Below are 19,601 nucleotides of genomic sequence, written 5' to 3' on the forward strand. Positions count from 1 at the left end.
ACCTAGTTGGGAGGTATTTCCTGTCAAGAAGTGAATATCTCCAGAAGTCCTATCTGGAGAAAAGGCTAACTGTGCAAATTGTCTCCTTTTTTTCTAAGTTACATTTGAGACATTGTTCCCTTTTGGCAAAATTTGTCAGTGATGACAACTCTAGTTCTTTTCAATTCATTATGTTCAAAACTCCTTAATTTCCATTTCCCTTTGGGTTTTGTGTTTCTTGCATCCCGTTGGTGGAATCTTCATATACCGCATGAGCCAGCCTTCTCACTTCTGTGCCCTGGCAGCTGCTGCCACTGCCTTTGCTGTGGAATAGCTTAGGCTGGTGAGACCTGCCTCCTGGGAAGATCTGTTCCTCTTTGTTCCAATTGCTTTTGTTATGGAATTTATGTTTTTTTTTTTAATTTTTATTTATTTATGATAGTCACAGGGAGAGAGAGAGACAGAGAGACAGAGACACAGGCAGAGGGAGAAGCAGGCTCCATGCACCCGGAGCCCGATGTGGGATTCGATCCCGGGTCTCCAGGATCGCGCCCTGGGCCAAAGGCAGGCGCCAAACCGCTACGCCACCCAGGGATCCCTGGAATTTATGTTTGTTTGTTTGTTTTTTAATAACTTATTTATTTATGAGAGAGAGAGAGCATGGCAGGTGGAGCAGCAGAGAAGAGAGGAGGGAGAAGCAGGCCTCCTGGCTGAGCAGGGAGCTAATGTGGGGCATGATCTCATGACCCTGGACCCTGGGATTATGACCTGAGCAGAAGGCAGATACCCAACCAACTGAGCTACCCATGTAAAAAGAAATACTTTTCATCTTCCACTTTTTAAAAAAAATTAAATCTTATTTTTGTTTATTGGAGTTCAATCTGCCAGCATATAGCATAACACCCAGTGCTCATCCCATCAAGTGCCTCCCTCAGTGCCCGTCACCCAGTCACCCCCACCCCCACCCACCTCCCTTTCTACCACCTTTTCCTTGCTCGTTTCCCAGAGTTGGGTGTCTCTCATGTTCTGTCTCCCTTTCTGATATTTCCCACTCATTTTTTCTCCTTTCCCCTATTCCCTTTCACTATTTTTATATTCCCCAAATGAATGAGACCATATAATGTTTGTCCTTCTCCGATTGACTTATTGATAAAGAAGATGTGGTCTATGTATACAATGGAATATTACTCAGCCATTAGCAATGACAAATACACACCATTTGCTTCGACGTGGTTGGAACTAGAGGGTATTATGCTGAGTGAAATAAGTCATCTTCCACTTTTATTTTTTTATTTTTATTTTTTTAAAAGACTTTATTTATTCATGAGAGAAAGAGAGAGAGAGAGGCAGAGAGAGAAGCAGGCTCCATGCAGGGAGCCTGATGTGGGACACGATCCCGGGTCTCCAGGATCAGGCCCTGGGCTGAAGGCTGCACTAAACCGCTGAGCCACCTGGGCTGCCCATCTTCCACTTTTAAACAGCATCTTTTCACTTCTCTCTGCATTTTTTTTAATGATTCCTAAAATAATTTTTCTTGTTTTTCTCTCTTCAGCCAAATGATGCATGCAGCAATTCTCTATTATAATAAAACAGACATACTCAGTTTTTTATTTATCAATAAACAATAGAACTCAGAAATCTAGAGCCATGGTCATAGTTTATAGTTTGCATATCAGTTCAAGTTGAAATCTATTGATAAGGTTTCTTCCTGCCTCATTCCTTGTCTCAGCTCTGGAGGCAGTTTAAAGCAGAATTTGGGGGCATGTAATTGCACAGTTTGTCAGGAGCTGGCCTTAATGCTTAAAATCTAGAAGCTCCCTCTTGTGTTCTGTTGTTCAGAGAAAGTAGGAGGTACTGTTTAAAATCCTGGTCTGTAGACCTGACTGCAAAACACTATAAATGTGAGAAAAAATTTAAATAGGCATTGTTCTTTCCTAATGCCTGATAGAGAATCTCACCTCAGCTTTCTTGGCAGTACCCAGCTGGAGTGTAGCTATAGAATTCACGTGGAGTCTACAGCAGCCTGTCTTACAGGACCTGCACCTTCAGTAAGGGCTGTTTCCCCTTCTTCGGGGCCTTTTAGCCTGAATGCAAGGGGACAAAACTGCCAGAAGGGGACAAAACTGCCAGAAGTGTGGGGACTTAGCCAAGAACTAACTCTCACATGGCACAGCCCTGGTAACCACCTCACAGTTTACTCCTTATTTGTTTTCTTCATCTGTTTCTCAGAATTCTAATTCAATACATTAGATCTTAAAGAATCTTCTTATTTAGATGTACCCAGTGACTTATAGACCGCTCTACCTGTTTTGACCAATTATGGAGCCATGAAAGAACATGTGACAATGTGTACCAACTCCCAACATAAAGGAGGGAGCTAATAAGCATGCCCAGCATTCTCTCCCAAATCTAGAGGGCCACTGGGGAGGAGGGGAGGCCACTGGTATGGGGGAGGGGGAATTCTCTTCTCATGGAGATTTGAGGTAGAAGTAGTCATGTGCCCACCACCTGTAGCAAGTGTTCTTGGAGTAGCAAGTTTCCTTACAATGCCTTGTTCTCTAGGAGTCCAAGACAGTCTTTCTCCTGGGTTTCTTTGTACTTCATTAACACCTCCTCTTTCTTCATCTCTTCTGCAAGAAACTCTGCTGATTCATTATAGACCCTTTTATATTTAAATGCTATTAGTAGGTCCAACTGGCAATTTCCCTAAAATAGATACCTAGTGCAACTGCTGCTCACTGTTCTCTTATGGAAACCTTAGTCTAAACCATCACCATCCTTTATCTGCAGTACCTTCCTAATTGTTCTTTCCACCTCTGCTTTTGTCACCATAATTTATTCTCTACATTTTAACTATATCTTGGAAAATCTAAATTAGATTATCCCAAATACCTACTTAAAACCATATAGTGCTTGCTTTTTGGCAGTAGAATAAGATTTATACTCCTTACCATGGTTTCCAAAATCCTGTGGGTTATGGTCCCTCCCTCCTCCTCTGTCCTCATCCCCTACTATTTTCCTTGCTCTCTGTGCTCTTGCCACACCAACCTTATTTTGTCCTTTCCACACACCAGTCTTAGTTCTTTCCATAGTCTTTAAGTATGCTGCATGTATACTCTGCCTGAAACCATTCTCCCAGATTTTTTCATGGTTGCTGTCTTCTCATCATTGAACCTCTTTGCCACTGTAGCTAAAATAACCCTTCCCACATACACCCTCCCCCCATACATGATCCTCTCCGTTCTGTTTATTTTATTATGTTCACTGTTATGTTATATATTTGTTTACAGATTCATTTCTATCTTCCTGGACTAGACTGTGACATCAGTGAAGGCAGGACTCTTGTTTTGTTTACTGTTAGGTCCCAGCAACTAGAATTGTGCCAGTAGTTGCACAGTAAATATTTCTTGAGTAAATGACATAAGCAGAATATGTGAAGTGCTTTAATAGAAATGTAAAGCTCGGTAATAAATGTGCAGCAGAGAATTTATTCTGACAGACCAAGGAAGGTTTTACATAGAAAAGTGCCAGTTGGCTTAACATGGACTAGAATGGATAAAACCTGGACAAATTGTGGTAGAAGATGGTGATAGCATTCCAGGGAGAGGAAAGACCAGGAAAAAAAAAAACTCAGAAAGTGTACATTAAAGGAACGGCAAAACTACATTTAACTCAAAAATATTTGTTGCCTTGTTTGTTTTGGTCTCTTTTGGAATGAAACCACTACTTGAGGTCTTTGGTAAAGAGTTAAATTAGAGAAGCAAACTTGGCTATAGTTATTCCTTGTTTAAAATAGTTAAGTTGCTCAAGAAATGGAAAAATTTTAGAGTATATTGATTTTAGTTCAATACATTTTAATCACTTTATCCCTAGTTTCTGTGTAACCAACTCAGATCTTTTCTGGCAATATGCAAGAAATTACTTCCAAGGAAACAAAAGCAATTAAGGTTTTGGAAAAGGACCCATATGTATTCTCAGTTTCAATCTTGTCACTTTTTAAAGTAGAGATTCTAGAGCAAAAGAAGTAAATAAATCTAGTTTTTAGGATTTGATAGAGGAGATATTATCTGGTGTGTCAGGGTCACTTATAAGCACTAAACTGTTTTTCTGGGAAATCTTAGAGATTTTGTGTGTGTGTTTGTTTTTATAGCCACGGTCCAGAACGACATCAGTTTTTTTTAAAGGTCCAGGAAAAGTGGTGATGGTTGCTATTTGCATGTAAGTATCATTTAAATTTTTTAAAAATATTTTTAATATGTACATCCCTGAAGGTAAAAATTTATTACTTGGTATCTAGGTTAAGAATTAGAAGTTCAAAAAAAAAAAAAAAGAATTAGAAGTTTATGTTGTTATAGAAGTAAGTTGAATGAGCCTTTGTTAATTATTGTCCGTCAAGTGTTGAAGCAAGAGTCCAGATAAATACCCATCCTTGTGCTGGGTCTATTTTTGTGGTTAAGATCTAAGAATAGTTGCTCTCTGGAATTCTTTTATTTTCATTGGAGTTGATAGAAGTCTTTTTTAAAATGGTGAATTGGCTGAGATCATTTTTTGAGTAACTAAACCAACCTGGTTCATAACTACTGAAGAATATTTACATTCTTGTTTTTCCCCACTTACCTTGGAAGAACATAATTGATATTTGTGCCTCTTTTTCCTTCTGTCTTCTTGATTCCTATTTTATCTTTGGCTGACTAATCTATTTTAGGATGTTTAAAGTATTAATTTCATAATTCATTAGTTTGTATCTTTGTTTCTGATATATATATATATGTGTGTATATATATGTATATGACGTGTCACGAATTGTGGTAAGGTCTTGAAATACAAGGATAGAATACATAACTCTCATCTTTAAGGATTGGAGGGGCACTAGACTGACAGAAGTCATGTACAGTGATGCAGAGAAGAGATGATGATGCACTAAATTAAGATAATGAAGGTAGGGATGGGAAGACCTATTTAGGTCCAAAATGCATTTAGAAGTATGGTCAAGAATGGTGCCCAGGTTTCTGGTTTGGACAATTGGATAGATATGGCGTCATCAGTAAGAGGAGGAGCACTTGAAGGAGGGGCAGGATGGCAGCAAAGGAAATGATGAGTTTATTTTTTAATTTGAGTGATCTCTAGGGCATCAGGTGGAGTGATCAACAGCATTAATTCTTAAAGTGAGGTTAGTAATTAAAGCTTTCTTCATTGGAAGAACGTGTGAATATGTGTAAGCTGCTTAGCATAATACTCAGGACATAATAGGTACTTAATCATTGATATTACGTGTTGGTCTGATGTTCACAAAGAAGAGTGGGATTAGAGATTTAGAGTTGAGAGTTATTAATATATAGATGATAATTAAAGCCATAGGAGTAGTTAAGACCACCTGGAGCATGTGTATGAAGTGTGAGGAAGAAAAATCCTTCAGAAGAAAACGTTGAGGCATGCTAACATCTGTGAAATGGGTGCCGGAAAGGAACCTGCAGAGTAGACCCAGGAAGAGAAAGGAGAGCAAACCAAGAACTAGGAAGAAAACCAAGGATATCATGGATGCCAAGGAAGATCGTCTTTTAAGAAAATAGTGGCATACGCTTCTGCAAGATTAAGAAAAATACTAAAATGTTTTCAGGAATTTAGTAGCAAGAAACAGTTGTTGGTAAGAATAATCTAATGAGGTATATCTGAGGCATAAGCCATTGATTGTTAAATGGATTGAAGACTTAGTGCAAGATGTGGAAAACTGAGACAGCAAGAGAGATAGAATTCTTTCAAGAAATTATCTGAAATGGAAAAGAGGGAAAGAGTAGCTGGAGGGGCTTATATAGTTTCCTTATTTAGAGAATTAGGATGTTATTTATATAATAGCATTATAATAAAACATGGTAAGTGACTAAATGTAGTGCCCGAGATAAACTGTATCGGTCATTACTGTTGGAATCTGAACAGCTAGCTTCCTTAGAGCTAACTGCGTTTATTTTTAGCATCTATTATCTTCTAGTATGACTCTGGGGCTGTTTGGTCTAGATTTGTCTTTACCTCTGGCATCTGACACCTTCATATCTGGCCTGCTTAAGTAGACAGACTTTCACTAAAGTCTTGGTTTTTGATACTGGTGTGCTGGACAGTATCAAGTGTGCAAATCCTCTTTAACCTACCTGAGACACTTAATTTCCTTTCTAACTTTATTTTGTCCAAATACAAAACAGTCTCTCCTCATCAGTTCTCAGAATACACTTCAGTAATTTGTTTACACATATCATGTTTCTTCATTTGAATATTTAATGATATAATCTGTACTTTTCAAATATGTATTCTTGGTATCTAAAATATAATAAATTCTTGAAGGCTAGATATTCTTTTTAATTTACTTTGAACAGAATCTAGTATAGAGGCTTATATACTCAAATAAGCTTTTGGTGGAAATTTTTATCAAAACCTATGCTAAATTGTTTTCTTTCTCTCCTAGAAATGGATTAAACTGCTTCTTTAAATTTCTTGCCTGGATTTATACGGGTTCAGCAAGTATGTTCTCTGAAGCTATACACTCTTTATCTGATACTTGCAATCAGGTAAGGGGTAAAGGTTTTTTTCTTACTAATTTTCAAGTTAATGTTTTAAGGCTTTAGTCTAAAAGTTGACCTGTTTAAAAACCACGATTCCTATAGTTGGCTTGAGTAAAATGAAAGTTTTTAAAAATTTTTGAATGATAAAGTACATAGAAATTTGATCATAGTATTTTATTATTTTTAAAATCAAAGATCTTTATTTTTATAATTTTTTTTAGAGAGAGAAAATGGGGTGAGTGGGGTAGGTAGGAGGGCAGGTGGAGAGAGAGTATCTCAAGCAGGCTCCACACTTGGAAACCCTAATCATAGTATTTTAAAGCAGATTGTTATGCTTTAAGAACTTAACAAGAATGGAAGACAAAGACATTCCATGCTCACAGATTTGAAGAACAAATATTGTTAAAATGTCTATATTACTCAAAGCAATCTACAGATATAATGGAATCCCTGTCAAAATACCAACACTTTTCACAGAGCTAGAACAAACAATCCTAAAATTTGTATGGACCCACAAAAGACACAGAGTAGCCAAAACAATCTGGAAAAAGAAAATCTAAGCTGGTGGTATCACAATTCCAGGCCTTAAGTTATATTACAAAGCCATATTAATCAAGACAGTATGGGATTGGCACAAAAATAGACATGTAGATCAATGGAACAGAGTAGAGAACCCAGAAATGGGCCCACAATGATATGGTCAACTAATCTTTGACAGAGCAGGAAAGAATATCCAATGGGGAAAAGACAGTATCTTCCATAAATGGTGTGGGGAAACTGGACAGTTACATGCAAAAGAATGAAACTAGACAACCTTCTTAACATTGTACACAAAAATAAACTCAAAATGTGTTAAAGACCTAAATGTGAGACCTGAAACCATAAAAATCTGGAAGAGAGCAGAGATAATAATTTATCTGACATCGGCCATAGCAGTATTTTTCTTGATATGTGTCCTGAGACAAGAGAAATAAAAGCAAAAATAAAGTATTGGGTCTACATCAAAATAAAAGCTGTGCAGTGTGAAGGAAACAGTCAACAAAACTAGAAAGGCAGCCCGTTCAGTGGGAGAAGATATTTGCAAATGACATATCTGATAAAGGGCTAGCCTCCAAAATATATAAAGAATTGATAAAGCTCAGTACCCTTAAAACAAATAATCCAATTGAAAAATGAGCAGAAGACATAATCAGATATTTCTCCAAAGAAGACATGCAGATGGTCAACAGAGACATGAAAAGATGCTCAGCATCACTCCTCATCAGGGAAATACAGATCAAAACTACAATGAGGTATTACCTCAAACCTGTCAGAATGGCTAAAATTAAAAACACAAATGCAAGTGTTGGCAAGGATGTGGAGAAAAAGGAATGCTCATGCACTATTGGTGGGAATGCAAACTAGTGCAGTCAGCCACTATGGAAAACAGTATGGAGGTTCCTCAAAAAGTTAAAAATGGAACTACCTTATAATCCAGTAGTCACACTACTGGGTATTATCCAAAAAATACAAGAACACTAATTCAGTGGGATACATGCACCCCTCTGTTTATGGCAGCATTATTTACAAGAGCCAAATTATGGAGGTAGCCCAAGTGTCCATCAGTAGATGAATGACTAAGATGTAGTGTATATGTATCTGCCATAAAAGAGATTGAAATCTTACCATTTGCAACATGATTGCAGCTAGAGAGTATAATGCTAATAAGCAGAGTCAGAGAAAGACAAATATCCTGTGATTTCATACATAGAATTTGAGAAACAAATGAGCAAAGTGGGGGAAAAAGACTCAAGCCAAGAAACTCCTCACTCTGGAGAACAAACTGATGGTCACCAGAAGGGAGGTTTGTGGCACTGGATAGATAAGTGATGGGGATTAAGGAGGGCACTTGTCATGATGAGCACTGGGTATTGTATGGAAGAGGTGACTCACTGTATTGTACACCTGAAACTAATATAACACTATTAACTATACAAGAAGTAAAATTAAAACAATTTTAAAAATTAAGCAAATGATTCCTTCTGATGTTGGGAAAGATAACTGAAAAGAGGCACAAGAGAACTTTTTGAGGTAATTGGAAAAATTCTGTGTCTTAATGGGAATATATGTTACAAGGGTGTTGATTTGTCAAAGCTTAAAGAGCTTTTTATATTTAGGATTCTTGCTTTGTGTGTGAATTTTATCTCAAACTTAAAATTTCCATATGTGGAAATGTGATTACTGAGTATATATTTTAAAATGTTAAGGAATTAGTATTAAAATTTTAAAGTATGATGGTCTGGTGTCTCAATTTCTAAAATGCCTTAGAGTTTTAGTCATTCAGATAAAATATTTAAAGATGAAATGGTGTGATGCTTAGAATTTACTTCAAAATATTCATGGGGGGAATGGGTATGGAATAGAGAAGACAGATGTGGTTATGTATTTGTAATTATTGAAGCTGAGTAATGGATGAGTTGGGTTTATTGAAATGTTCTATTGGGTGTTTAAGATATGCTTTATCCATCTCTCTGTATGTTGACAGTTTCCATAATATAAAGTGCAAAAGACATGATATAGATTGTGATCAGCTTTTTAAGCACATGCACACTCTTCCCTGAAATCTGGCACAAATATATTCACAAAAGCAACATTAACAACTATATACGAGTGTATATAAAGATAGTCTGAAATATCCATCAGACTCTTAAATGATTTCCTCTCCTGTCCTATTTGGTTTCTTTACAATGAGAATGTGTTAGTATTCTAATTAGAAAAACAAATACTTTCAGTAATAGATGGAGTGTAACAGAGGTAAATAAACCTGAAATCATGTGGTATTGGTGCTTTGAGAATCCTTTTATTTTTTTAAAAGATTTTATTTATTCATGAGAGACATACAGAGAAAGGCAGAGACATAAGTAGAGGGAGAAGATGTTGGACTCAGTCCCAGGACCCTGAGATCACGCCCTGAGCCGAAGGCAGATGCTCAGCCATGGAGCCACCCAGGTGCCCCTGCTTTGAGAATCCTTGGTGAAGCGTTTTTCTTGTTGCGAGTGTCAGAAAGGCTTTGATTAAAAAGATTTCAACTGGGCCTTACTGAGTAAATGGAAATTGTATTTCTTATGTTCTTTTGAAAACTATTTTGGGACACTTGGGTAGCTCAATCAATTAGGCATCCACCTCTTGATTTTGGCTCAGGTCATGATCTCAGGGTTGTGAGATCGAGTCCCACGCATTGAGTTCTGTGCTGCGTGTGGACCCTACTTGAGGTTCCTTTCTCCTCCTTCTCCCTCTCCAGCTGCCCCTCCCTGACCCTGCTCATGCACCCCACTCCCTCTCTCCTAAAAACAAAAACAAAACTATTTTAGACATATAATAATATTTCTGAAAATTCTAAAGAGCTCCTACAACTCAATAGCAGAAAAAAACCTATCTGATTTAAAAAATGAGCAAAGGATCCGAATATTTTTCCAACTAAGACGTTCAAATAGCCCAGGAAGTATATGAAAAGGTGCTCAACGTCCCTAATCATCAGGGAAATGCAAATCAGAACCACAGTGAGCTATCACCTCACACCAGTTAGAAGACCTGTTATCAAAAAGACAAGAAATAATAACTTTTGATGAGCATGTAGAGAGAAGGAAACCCATGTGCGTGCACTGTTGATGCGAACGTAAATTGGTGCAGGTACTATGAAAAATAGTACAGAGGTTCGTAAAAGAAATAGAACTACCATATGAGCCAGCAGTTCCACTTCTGGAATTCTAATCTTAAAGAAAGCTGTCTGCACCCTCATGTTCAGTGCAGCATTATTTATAGCAGCCGAGACTTGGAAACAACCTAAATTCCATTTCAATAGATGAATGGATAAAGAAAATGTGGTATGTATGTGTGTGTACAGACACACACACACACACACACACAGGAATATTATTTAGCCATTAGAAAAAAAAAAGAAGGAAATCTTGTCATTTGTGACCTTGAGGGCATTATGCTAAGTGAAAAGTCAGACAAAGATAGATCCCAATTGATCTCACTTATATGTGGACTAAAACAAAAATACTCCAAACTTATGGATATAGAAAATAGATTGGTGGTTGCCAGAGACAAGGAGTAAGTGGGGGTGGGTGAAATGGGGAGAAGGTGGTCAAAAGGTACAAACTTCCAGTTATTGAAAAATTAATTTTTGTAAATTTTTATAACTATAGTATTTTTTTCTTTACCTTTTGAGAGACAAAAATACCTCAAGTTTTAAATTTAGGCCTGTGCCTCTAGTGATATCTAGGTTTACAATTTCTGTGACAGTCCTTTTTTTAAAGACTTTTCTTCTAAATAACATACAGCACATCCTTAATATTAATTGGTATGAATTTATCGAGCACCTGAATTTACAATATAGTGTTTTGAAGAAGACAGTCTTCACTCTGTCTTCTGTAAGGAGGTCAGAACAACTGGAAAGATTCCAAGGTGACATTTAAGGAGTTGCATGGTAGTATGATACTGAAGGAAAAATCAAAAAAGGGAAGGATAATCTTGGAGGGGGAAGCATTTATAATCTTCTTAGCCAGTAGATATTAATATTCATTATGCTGCAAACCAAGCAGATGTAGGTTATATTTACATATCTGATAGATATATCAGCATGTATATTTATATATGTATACACACACGCATTGTAATTGTGCAGAAAAAGGTCTGGAAGGATACATATCAAACCTAATTCATGCTACCCTACCTCTAGGGGAAGTGGGGGGCACAGGATTAGGGATGGTGTGTGATAATTTATTTTTGTAGGAAAAACTAATAAATTTGGTCCATATTGAGTTTATGAAAAACTTGATATCCTACACTTCATTGCATGGCCAACCTGAATATTGATTTTAAAAATAATTGAATGCCCATTGGCTATTTTGTAAACATGATAATTGCATGCGTGTGTGTGTGTGTGTATACACACACACACACACACAAATAGTGTGAATTAATATTTCGATTTAATTTACAGTTTAAAAGAATTCTATGTTCTATCTTAATTTGCTTTCTTTTTGGGGGGTTTTGATTAATCAAAAAATCATCAATTGTGTTTTTAAAGGTAATCTATTTTAGATATCCAAATTCACATCAAACTAGAATAGAAAAGACTTAGCATAGTAATATCAGGAATTTCCATTGGATAGCTCTTTTTAACAAAAAATGCGATTGAAAACCAAATAAATGAAAGAAAGGCAAGAAGAAAAGATGAAGTCCAGGGAGGAAGGAAGAAAGGAGAGAAAGGTGGTAACCACGATTAAAGACATGTTCATAGTTTTGCCGTATCTACTTTACGTTTTTATTTATTTATTTTTACTTTTTATACGATTTTATGTATTTGACAGAGAGAGAAAGCGCACAAGCAGGGGAAGGGGCAAAGGGACAGGGAGAAGCAGGCTCCCCCTGAGTAGGGAACCCCATGTAATGTGGATGCCAGGACCCTGGGATCATGAGTTGAGTCGAAGCCAGACACTTAACAGACTGAGCCACCCAGGCGCCTCCCGTTTTTGTTTTTTTAAAGAAATAAAAATATTAGTTGTAATTATTAGCCCTACATCTTTATTCTCCCCTCCTGCACCCCAGATAATCACTACTCTGTGTATATTGATACATCTACTTCTAGTGCATGGCTTTGAAGTTATACTATTCAAATTTTTTACTTTGATTTGTACAGCTATACAAGTCACTTTTCCTGTAAAAAACAAATAGACTAATGCTACTTCTCTTCTCACAGATATAAACAGTTGAATGTGTATCCTTCTAGAACTTTCCTGTGCTTTATATTATATGTTGTCTACAAAAATGACATACAAGTTTTTTTTGTACTTAACACACTGTTCCTAAACTTGATTTTTTTCTCTTTCACTTTAATATTTAATAGTATGTCTAGGAGCTTTTACCAAGTCAGTACAGAAAGCTCTATCTCAACCCCATTCTATTAAACTATGGTAGAAGTAACTTATGGTTTGGCAGTACCATCATTTATTTTGCCATTCCTTACTGATGGATTTTTAGATTGGCTTTCACATTTTTCATCTTTATAAACAATGGCATTTTGAACTCCTTTGGGTTCATCTTTATGTCTGTAAGGTAAGGGCTATAAACCAGAATTGCTTTGCTGGGCTATTATGTATGTGCATGTAGTTTCTTTGCCCTTGTCAGATTGCACAATCCAGATTGGTTTTACCACACTGTACTCTCCATCTTGCTAACAATTATTTACCCCTTTTTCTTCTTGTCCATAGGGTTTATTAGCAGTGGGCATCAGTAAGTCTGTTCAAACACCAGATCCAACTCATCCGTAAGGACATTGCCTTTATTTTATTTTTATTTAATTTTATTTTTTGGCAGCAAGTTATTGAAATAAAAGCAGTTGAATTTTAGAAGTCTCCTGCAGCTTATATACCTGCAATTTTGTATTAAAGATTTGGTCATTTCTTTCACTGTAGTATCTAAAATGTAAGACTCATCCACAGTGTCCAAATAAATTCAAGATATAATTTGAAACTCATGTTTTAAAATTATTTTTATGCTTTGTAACAGCATAGAGATCTTGTCCTTTTCATATTTGAGAATTAATAACAAAGCACATATTTTGGTCTTAGAGTTCTATTTTATTTGGTTAAAGGAAACATTCCACATTTAGACTAACAGGCACTGAATCTGAAATTTTAGTGATAACTTTTATTAAATTCATATTTAATGTATTTTAATCCTTTTGTGATTTGGAAATAGTATCCTGTTAACATTTCAAAATTATTTGTAAAATGAGTATCATTTTTAGAATATATTATTTTGAGTTACATCAGTTATTTGATAGTTTTTTCCTTTTACTAACATAACCAGCTAATACTTTTGAATTCCACATGTATCATTTATTTAACAAGCTTCAATAATAAGATTTTATCAGTCTTAAGGCAAAAAAACACTTATTTCTGTAAAGGAATCTACCTCTGTACTTGGTTTGTTGTTGTTTTGTTTTTTTTTTTTTAAGATTTTATTTATTTATTCATGACAGAGGAGAGAGGCAGAGACAAAGAGGGAGAAGCAGGCTCCTTGCAGGGAACCCGATGTGGGACTCGAATCCGGGACTCCAGGATCACGCCCTGGGCCGAAGGCAGGCGCTAAACTGCTGAGCCACCTGGAGATCCCCTACCTCTGTGCTTTGTATAAATGCCTTTTGTTACTCAAAACCAAGAGACTATTTTTTCTTATAAATAATACTGTATTTTTAATATCCTAGAAATATCAACAAGCAGTTATTGAGAAGAGCTAGCTTTCTTATCTACTAATTACACATTGTTAAAATATTTTTTCTTTAAAGATTTTTTTTTTTAATTTATTTATTCATAGAGACAGAGAGGCAGAGACACAGGCAGAGGGAGAAGCAGGCATCATACAGAGAGCCTGATGTGGGACTCGATCCAGGGTCTCCAGGATCATGCCCTGGGCTGCAGGCGGCGCTAAACCGCTGCGCCAGTTTTATACACCAGAATTTTAAAAACAGGATAAAATTTTACAATTTTAGGTTGTGGAGATTTTTGTTATTTTCAACAATCTACTTTAATGCTGCTCAATAGAATTTTCTACAGTGATAGAAATATTTTATATCTGTCCAGTATGATAGTAGCTACATGTGGCTATTAAGCATATGAAATGTGTGAAGAGTTACATTTAAATTTTTATTGTTTTAATTAATTTGAATTTAAATAGCGTTATGTGGCTGATGACTAATATGGGACAGTGAAGATCTACATAGTTAAAAATTTTTAGTAAGAACCCTACAGTTTTTTGAACACACATAGAAGGAAAGTAATAGCACTTAATTTAGATCTTAAATTACTTTAACTGAAAGAAATATATATATCTTACAGTAGTTGGGGTAAATTTAGAAAAAGTAAATTTTCTAAATAAAGCTGATAAAGCATGGTCACATCTATAAACTGAGAATTCCCCATGGCAAGATCACTACATATTTGCATAAATAATGAAAGAACAGTTTTAATTAAGATCTATTGTTTAAATTTGCATCTGCCAGAAGGGTGCCATAGAGTTTGGCTTTGGGAGTAAATTTCCCAGGAAATATTTTTATTAATGTGTGATTCCTTTTCTCGTATAGTATGTCGTGTTTTGAGCTGCTTAAAACTCAGTGTTTTATTGATATGTACAATAATACAAAATAATACACAGTGACCAAGATTCTTAAAAAAATAAGTGTTTTTTTTTATTGCCATAAAAGCACCCAGAAAACTGAAGCTCATAGTCCTAATAATGGTAGTTAGTTGCTGTATGCTAAACTATTCAGAACCAGCCCCAAGTATCCAACATCACATTATAGGTAATCGAAATCACTGATTGGCAGTTCAAGAAGACCAAATATTCAGTTAAAAGCTGCATTACAGGAAAATTTAAATGCCAACCTCTTCATTAAACATCTGAATGCATTTTAAAAAGATTAATTTTATCCATATTTGTGGTACATAATAGCAAATTGCCTCTATTTAATCAAAACAGACTATATGGAAAAGGGATTAAAAAAATACCTGAGTTCAGTCATATCACTCTGTTTTTATATATATTTTCAAAGATCTTGCAGTTTTTTCACTTTATGATTTTCTGATTAGATTTAAGTTTGGCACTTGCATTTTACTTAAATATAAAAGCATAACAATTTTTATATTGTAAGTTTTTGGTTTTCTTTTTCATTGACTTATTCAACGTGTATTTTAAAACAATTTGTATTTCCTGTAAACTGTATTATCTTTTTTTATTTTTCAGGTACGGATTTTCAAATATGCGCTATATTGCTTCACTAATTAGTGGTGTTGGTATTTTCATGATGGGTGCAGGATTATCTTGGTACCACGGAATCATGGGATTGCTTAATCCTCAACCAATGGAATCCCTTCTATGGGTAATCTTTCTTTTTCCCCCTCAGTTTTCACATAATATAAGATAGTGATTTAAGTACAGTAAATGTCTTTGTCATACTGATTTTAAAGAAGGGGACTAACATACCTTTTTTACTGTAATACAGGGTTATGTACCTGTAGTTGTGCGTTTTTTTTGTTTTGTTTTGTTTTGTTTTGTTTTTTGATGTTGGGAATAGAAATTGCCTTTATTGTAGATAAATGTCAGAGAATTAAGTTGTGCGTTTTAGAACATGACTAGACATGATCTCTAGATGCATATGATTCAGTGATCTTGAACAAGGGTATCTCTGTAGGTACAGGGGCACCTGGACAATCCAGTTGGTTGATCTCAGGGTTGTGATTTCAAGCCCCACGTTGGTTTTAGAGATTACTTTAAAATAATATCTTTAAAAAAAAAAAAAAGAGTAGCTCTGTAGCTACAGTCATTAAGTACTGACTCCTTGGTTAAAATCTTGGACAGTTTCATTAATTTCTCGTTATATTGAACAAGAAGATCTCTGTTCATTTTTAGTCCCAAGAATAATCTGTCAGTAATTAAAATATCCAGTGCCACAAGATAGTCATAGTTTAAAGATTTTTTTTTTTTTTTTCCTACTCATGTCAATAGGAAGCCTGTACTGGGGGAATGAGAAGATGAGAGAATGGTCACCTTCTGTATTTTCCTATCTAGGGCTTTGGCCCTTCTTTCCTACTCCTGAAGTTGCCTCTGGCAGCATCAGAAGTGGGGATTGAAGGCAGAAAAGTACTATTTTACTGGTACCAGCATCATCTTGCATTGGTTTCCTCTGGCCTTTGTAGATACTTAAAGCTGTCCTTTTCTCTCATGGAAACTTCTTGGAGATTACCCGGTGTAGCCACTCTGACTCTAGCTCCCTTGACAAGCGCAGATTGGTCATGTGGCACCCCCCCTTGGCTTCTGCATCTTATGGTGTAGTTCCAGACTCTTTCTGCAGAGGTTGCCTTGCATTTTCGAGAAGGATCTTTGGGCAGTTGATCTCTTTTCAAAATCCTACTCAGTAGGAGTTGATCTCTTTGCAAAAGACTTCTACTCAGAATTCTGTGGTTTGGCTCTGTGTGTTAAAACAGACATCTTTAATACCTTCTCAGTGAGAGTGCAGTTTTTTTCCCCCAAACATAATCATCTACTCTGTTGACACAATCAATATCTGTAAGACTTTCCAATAAATTTATTTTTACATGTGCATTAGATGTAGTTCAGTGTAGTCTCTAAACACTAGGGATCCACATCCAGCTTTCTGAGCAATCTTAGCAGCTTAATAGCTTTCTCCAAAGAAATCTTCACTTTTGGCCTTAACTTTAGCTCTTCCTCATGGGTTAGTGGGTGTGGAGTGAGGAGTTGTAAAGCCAGGCTGAGGCATTCTCTGTACCTGAAGAGATGGTACAGCACCTCATTTTGGGATGTGGGAGTACTTAAAATCTAATTTGTTCTCAATTGGAATGAATCTCATTTAACATCTTTTCTTCCATTCTGAAAAGGTTCACCCACTTTATAGATACCTCATTTGTCTATCATTCATCTGATTTGTATTGTATTACTTTACAGAGACTAAGTGGTTAATGAAAATTAGTTAAATTTTCAATTGTGTTTAAGTTTTAAGGATTGTAGAACCTTGGGGTGCCTGGGTGGCTAGTTAGTTAAGCATCTGACTCCTGATCTCAGCTCAGGTCTTGATCTCAGGGTCCTGAGCTCAAGCTCTGTGTTGGGCTCCAGTGCTGGGTGTGGAGCCTATTTAAGGAAGAAAAAAAAGCTTGTAGAAGCTCTTCTATCTTTTTGCAACTAAATGAGGTTACATCAGACTATGATTATTATTAATAAATCATAGATTCAGTGTACCATAGACTAATCTATGTTTATTAGGTATTGGAATCTTTGGCTGATATATGTGGCTTCCCTTTATTGGGTATTAAATCCTTTCAGGAAAGAGGATTAAAAAAGTTATTGGGCAGTTTAGCAACTTTTAATTATGCTTTAGGTTGGCAGTAAGATTCAGTGGAGATAGCCTCGAATTGAGACTGGAAAAAACATATTCTAGTTCTTACCCTGGTATCATATCTATGTACTGAAGCAAATCACATAGCCTTTGGACATTTCAGTTTCCTTAACAGAATTATAAGAGTATCAGACTATGTTCAGAAATTTCTAAACTTCTATTTCAGGGAAGTCTGTGGTTCCAAAAAGGTAATGCAGAAAATTCTATATATGTTTGGTTTGAATTTCATTTAAATTTCTAAAAATTTGTATTGCGAGGTTATCTCTTGGTTTAAATTTCTTTTGTGAATCTTTATTTAATTCAACTGTGTCCTGGTACTGCAAGGAGGGTGATGTAATTCCCCTCTCCCAAATTGATCACTGTTTATAACTGCTTATCTTTCTGAACCAGGGTCGGTACTGGGCATCTGAAGAAAATCCAGAAATTATGTGGGTATGAGTGTGGATCTAACTGCGTCCTGGTATCCACACTCCAGATTTCAAATGTTTTGTGTCCATTTTGAACTTGAGAAAAATTTTAAACTAATTTTTTCATCTTTTATATCATGGATTTAACTTAGGTCATGTTACAACATTCTATAGATTGATTACTCTTCTAAGTATTAAAAAATGAGATGATTATCAGATTTTTAACTTTTATTTTTTTCCTTTTATGAAGATACACTATCTCATTGCCCTCATTTGAGCTGTGTCCTTATCTGGCTAGGATTTGAATTTATGTTTCCATTTTAAACATTATAAACTTTATGCATGAATCATTATGATTCTCTAAAAAATATGAACTTACACTTTAATACTTATTTTCTAGGCATATTGTATTTTAGCGGGATCATTAGCATCCGAAGGAGGTATGTACTGTTACAGTATCTCTTTATTCTTAATTTAGTAATATATATTCAGTCCATTTTTATAAATTGCTAAATTCCACTGATTAAAGAGAAACTGTGGAAATAGAAATCTACTTTGAGCGAGAAAATTCTTTGTATAATGAACTGTGGTTATTACTATAATGGATGGGGGCAAGAGAAAAGCTATTTTTTTGTTCTTGAGTGTCTTAATCATAACACTCAGAACATTCGGAATGGAGTGTGAAAACATAACTATATACTGAGTTTTTAAAAATCTGGTTTTAGTGGGGTGCCCGCGAGGCTCAAGTCAGTTAAGTGACTACCTTCAGCTCAGGTGATGATCTCAGGGTCCCGGGATTGATCCCCACATTGGGCTCCCTGCTCAGTGGGGAGCCTGCTTCTTTTCCCTATCCCTGAAATCTTTTAAAAAAAAAATAAATGACACCTGGGTGGCTCAATGATTGAGCGTATGCCTTCAGCTTGGGTCGTGGTCCTGAGGTCCCAGGATTGGGTCCCACATCGGGCTCCCTGCATGGAGCCTGCTTCTCCCTCTGCCTCTGTCTCTGCCTTTTTCTCTGTGTCTCTCATAAGTAAATAAATAAATAAAGTCTTTTAAAAAATAAAGAATAAATTAATAAAAATCAGGTTTTAGTAGTGTTAATCATGAAAGGCCGACTCTTTGCAATAAAATAGTTCAGTTTCCTCAAGTTTCAACTGTAGTAGAGAAGTGCTACCTCATGCAGGAAACTGCCTAACTCATTGCTAGATTCATAGTATACTTATTCTAGTACATTGTCATTTTCTACGCATAGTGTTCCCTTCATCTTTGAGAGTCTGTAAGATGGTACTGATACTACCTGCCTCAGAAGGTTGGGAGGATCAAACATGATTGTGCTTGTGGTGCCTGCCAGCTAGTTGCTGTCCAATAAATTACGGTCATTAAGGTTGTGGTAATGATACTTAAATTACTATGTTTTTTGTTTTTGGTTTTTTTTTGGATTTATTTATTTTTTCATGAGAGACACAGAGGCAGAAACACAGGCAGAGAGAGAAGCAGGCTACGTGGAGGGAGCCCGATGTGGGACTCAACCCCGGATCCTGGGATCATACCGTGATCCGAACGAAGGCAGATGCCCAACCGCGGAGCCATCCAGGCGTCCTATAAATTATTATTATTTAGAAATAGGGATTCCTTGTATTGTGATGATAATTGGAGTCTTGATAATGACCAGTTAATACAGAACTTTTCTTAATTGACAACCCTGGC

At 36.1% G+C, this 19,601-nt stretch overlaps 1 protein-coding gene across 4 annotated transcripts in view; it reads left to right on the forward strand.

Moving 5' to 3' along the window:
• SLC30A9 (solute carrier family 30 member 9) overlaps window positions 1-19,601 on the forward strand; it is a 79,737-nt gene that overhangs the window by 39,284 nt on the left and 20,852 nt on the right. For 3 of the 4 annotated variants that reach the window (XM_072774840.1, XM_072774842.1, XM_072774839.1), the window contains 5 exons: window positions 4,130-4,197; window positions 6,434-6,536; window positions 12,788-12,843; window positions 15,321-15,456; window positions 18,295-18,334. In XM_072774840.1, the coding sequence (XP_072630941.1) occupies window positions 4,130-4,197; window positions 6,434-6,536; window positions 12,788-12,843; window positions 15,321-15,456; window positions 18,295-18,334 (403 nt within the window). The remainder of the gene's footprint in view (window positions 1-4,129; window positions 4,198-6,433; window positions 6,537-12,787; window positions 12,844-15,320; window positions 15,457-18,294; window positions 18,335-19,601) is intronic. The other variant, XM_072774841.1, reaches the window with a different exon arrangement.

The sequence above is a fragment of the Canis lupus genome, chromosome 14, assembly GCF_048164855.1.
Source record: "Canis lupus baileyi chromosome 14, mCanLup2.hap1, whole genome shotgun sequence".
NCBI classification, from domain to species: domain Eukaryota; kingdom Metazoa; phylum Chordata; class Mammalia; order Carnivora; family Canidae; genus Canis; species Canis lupus.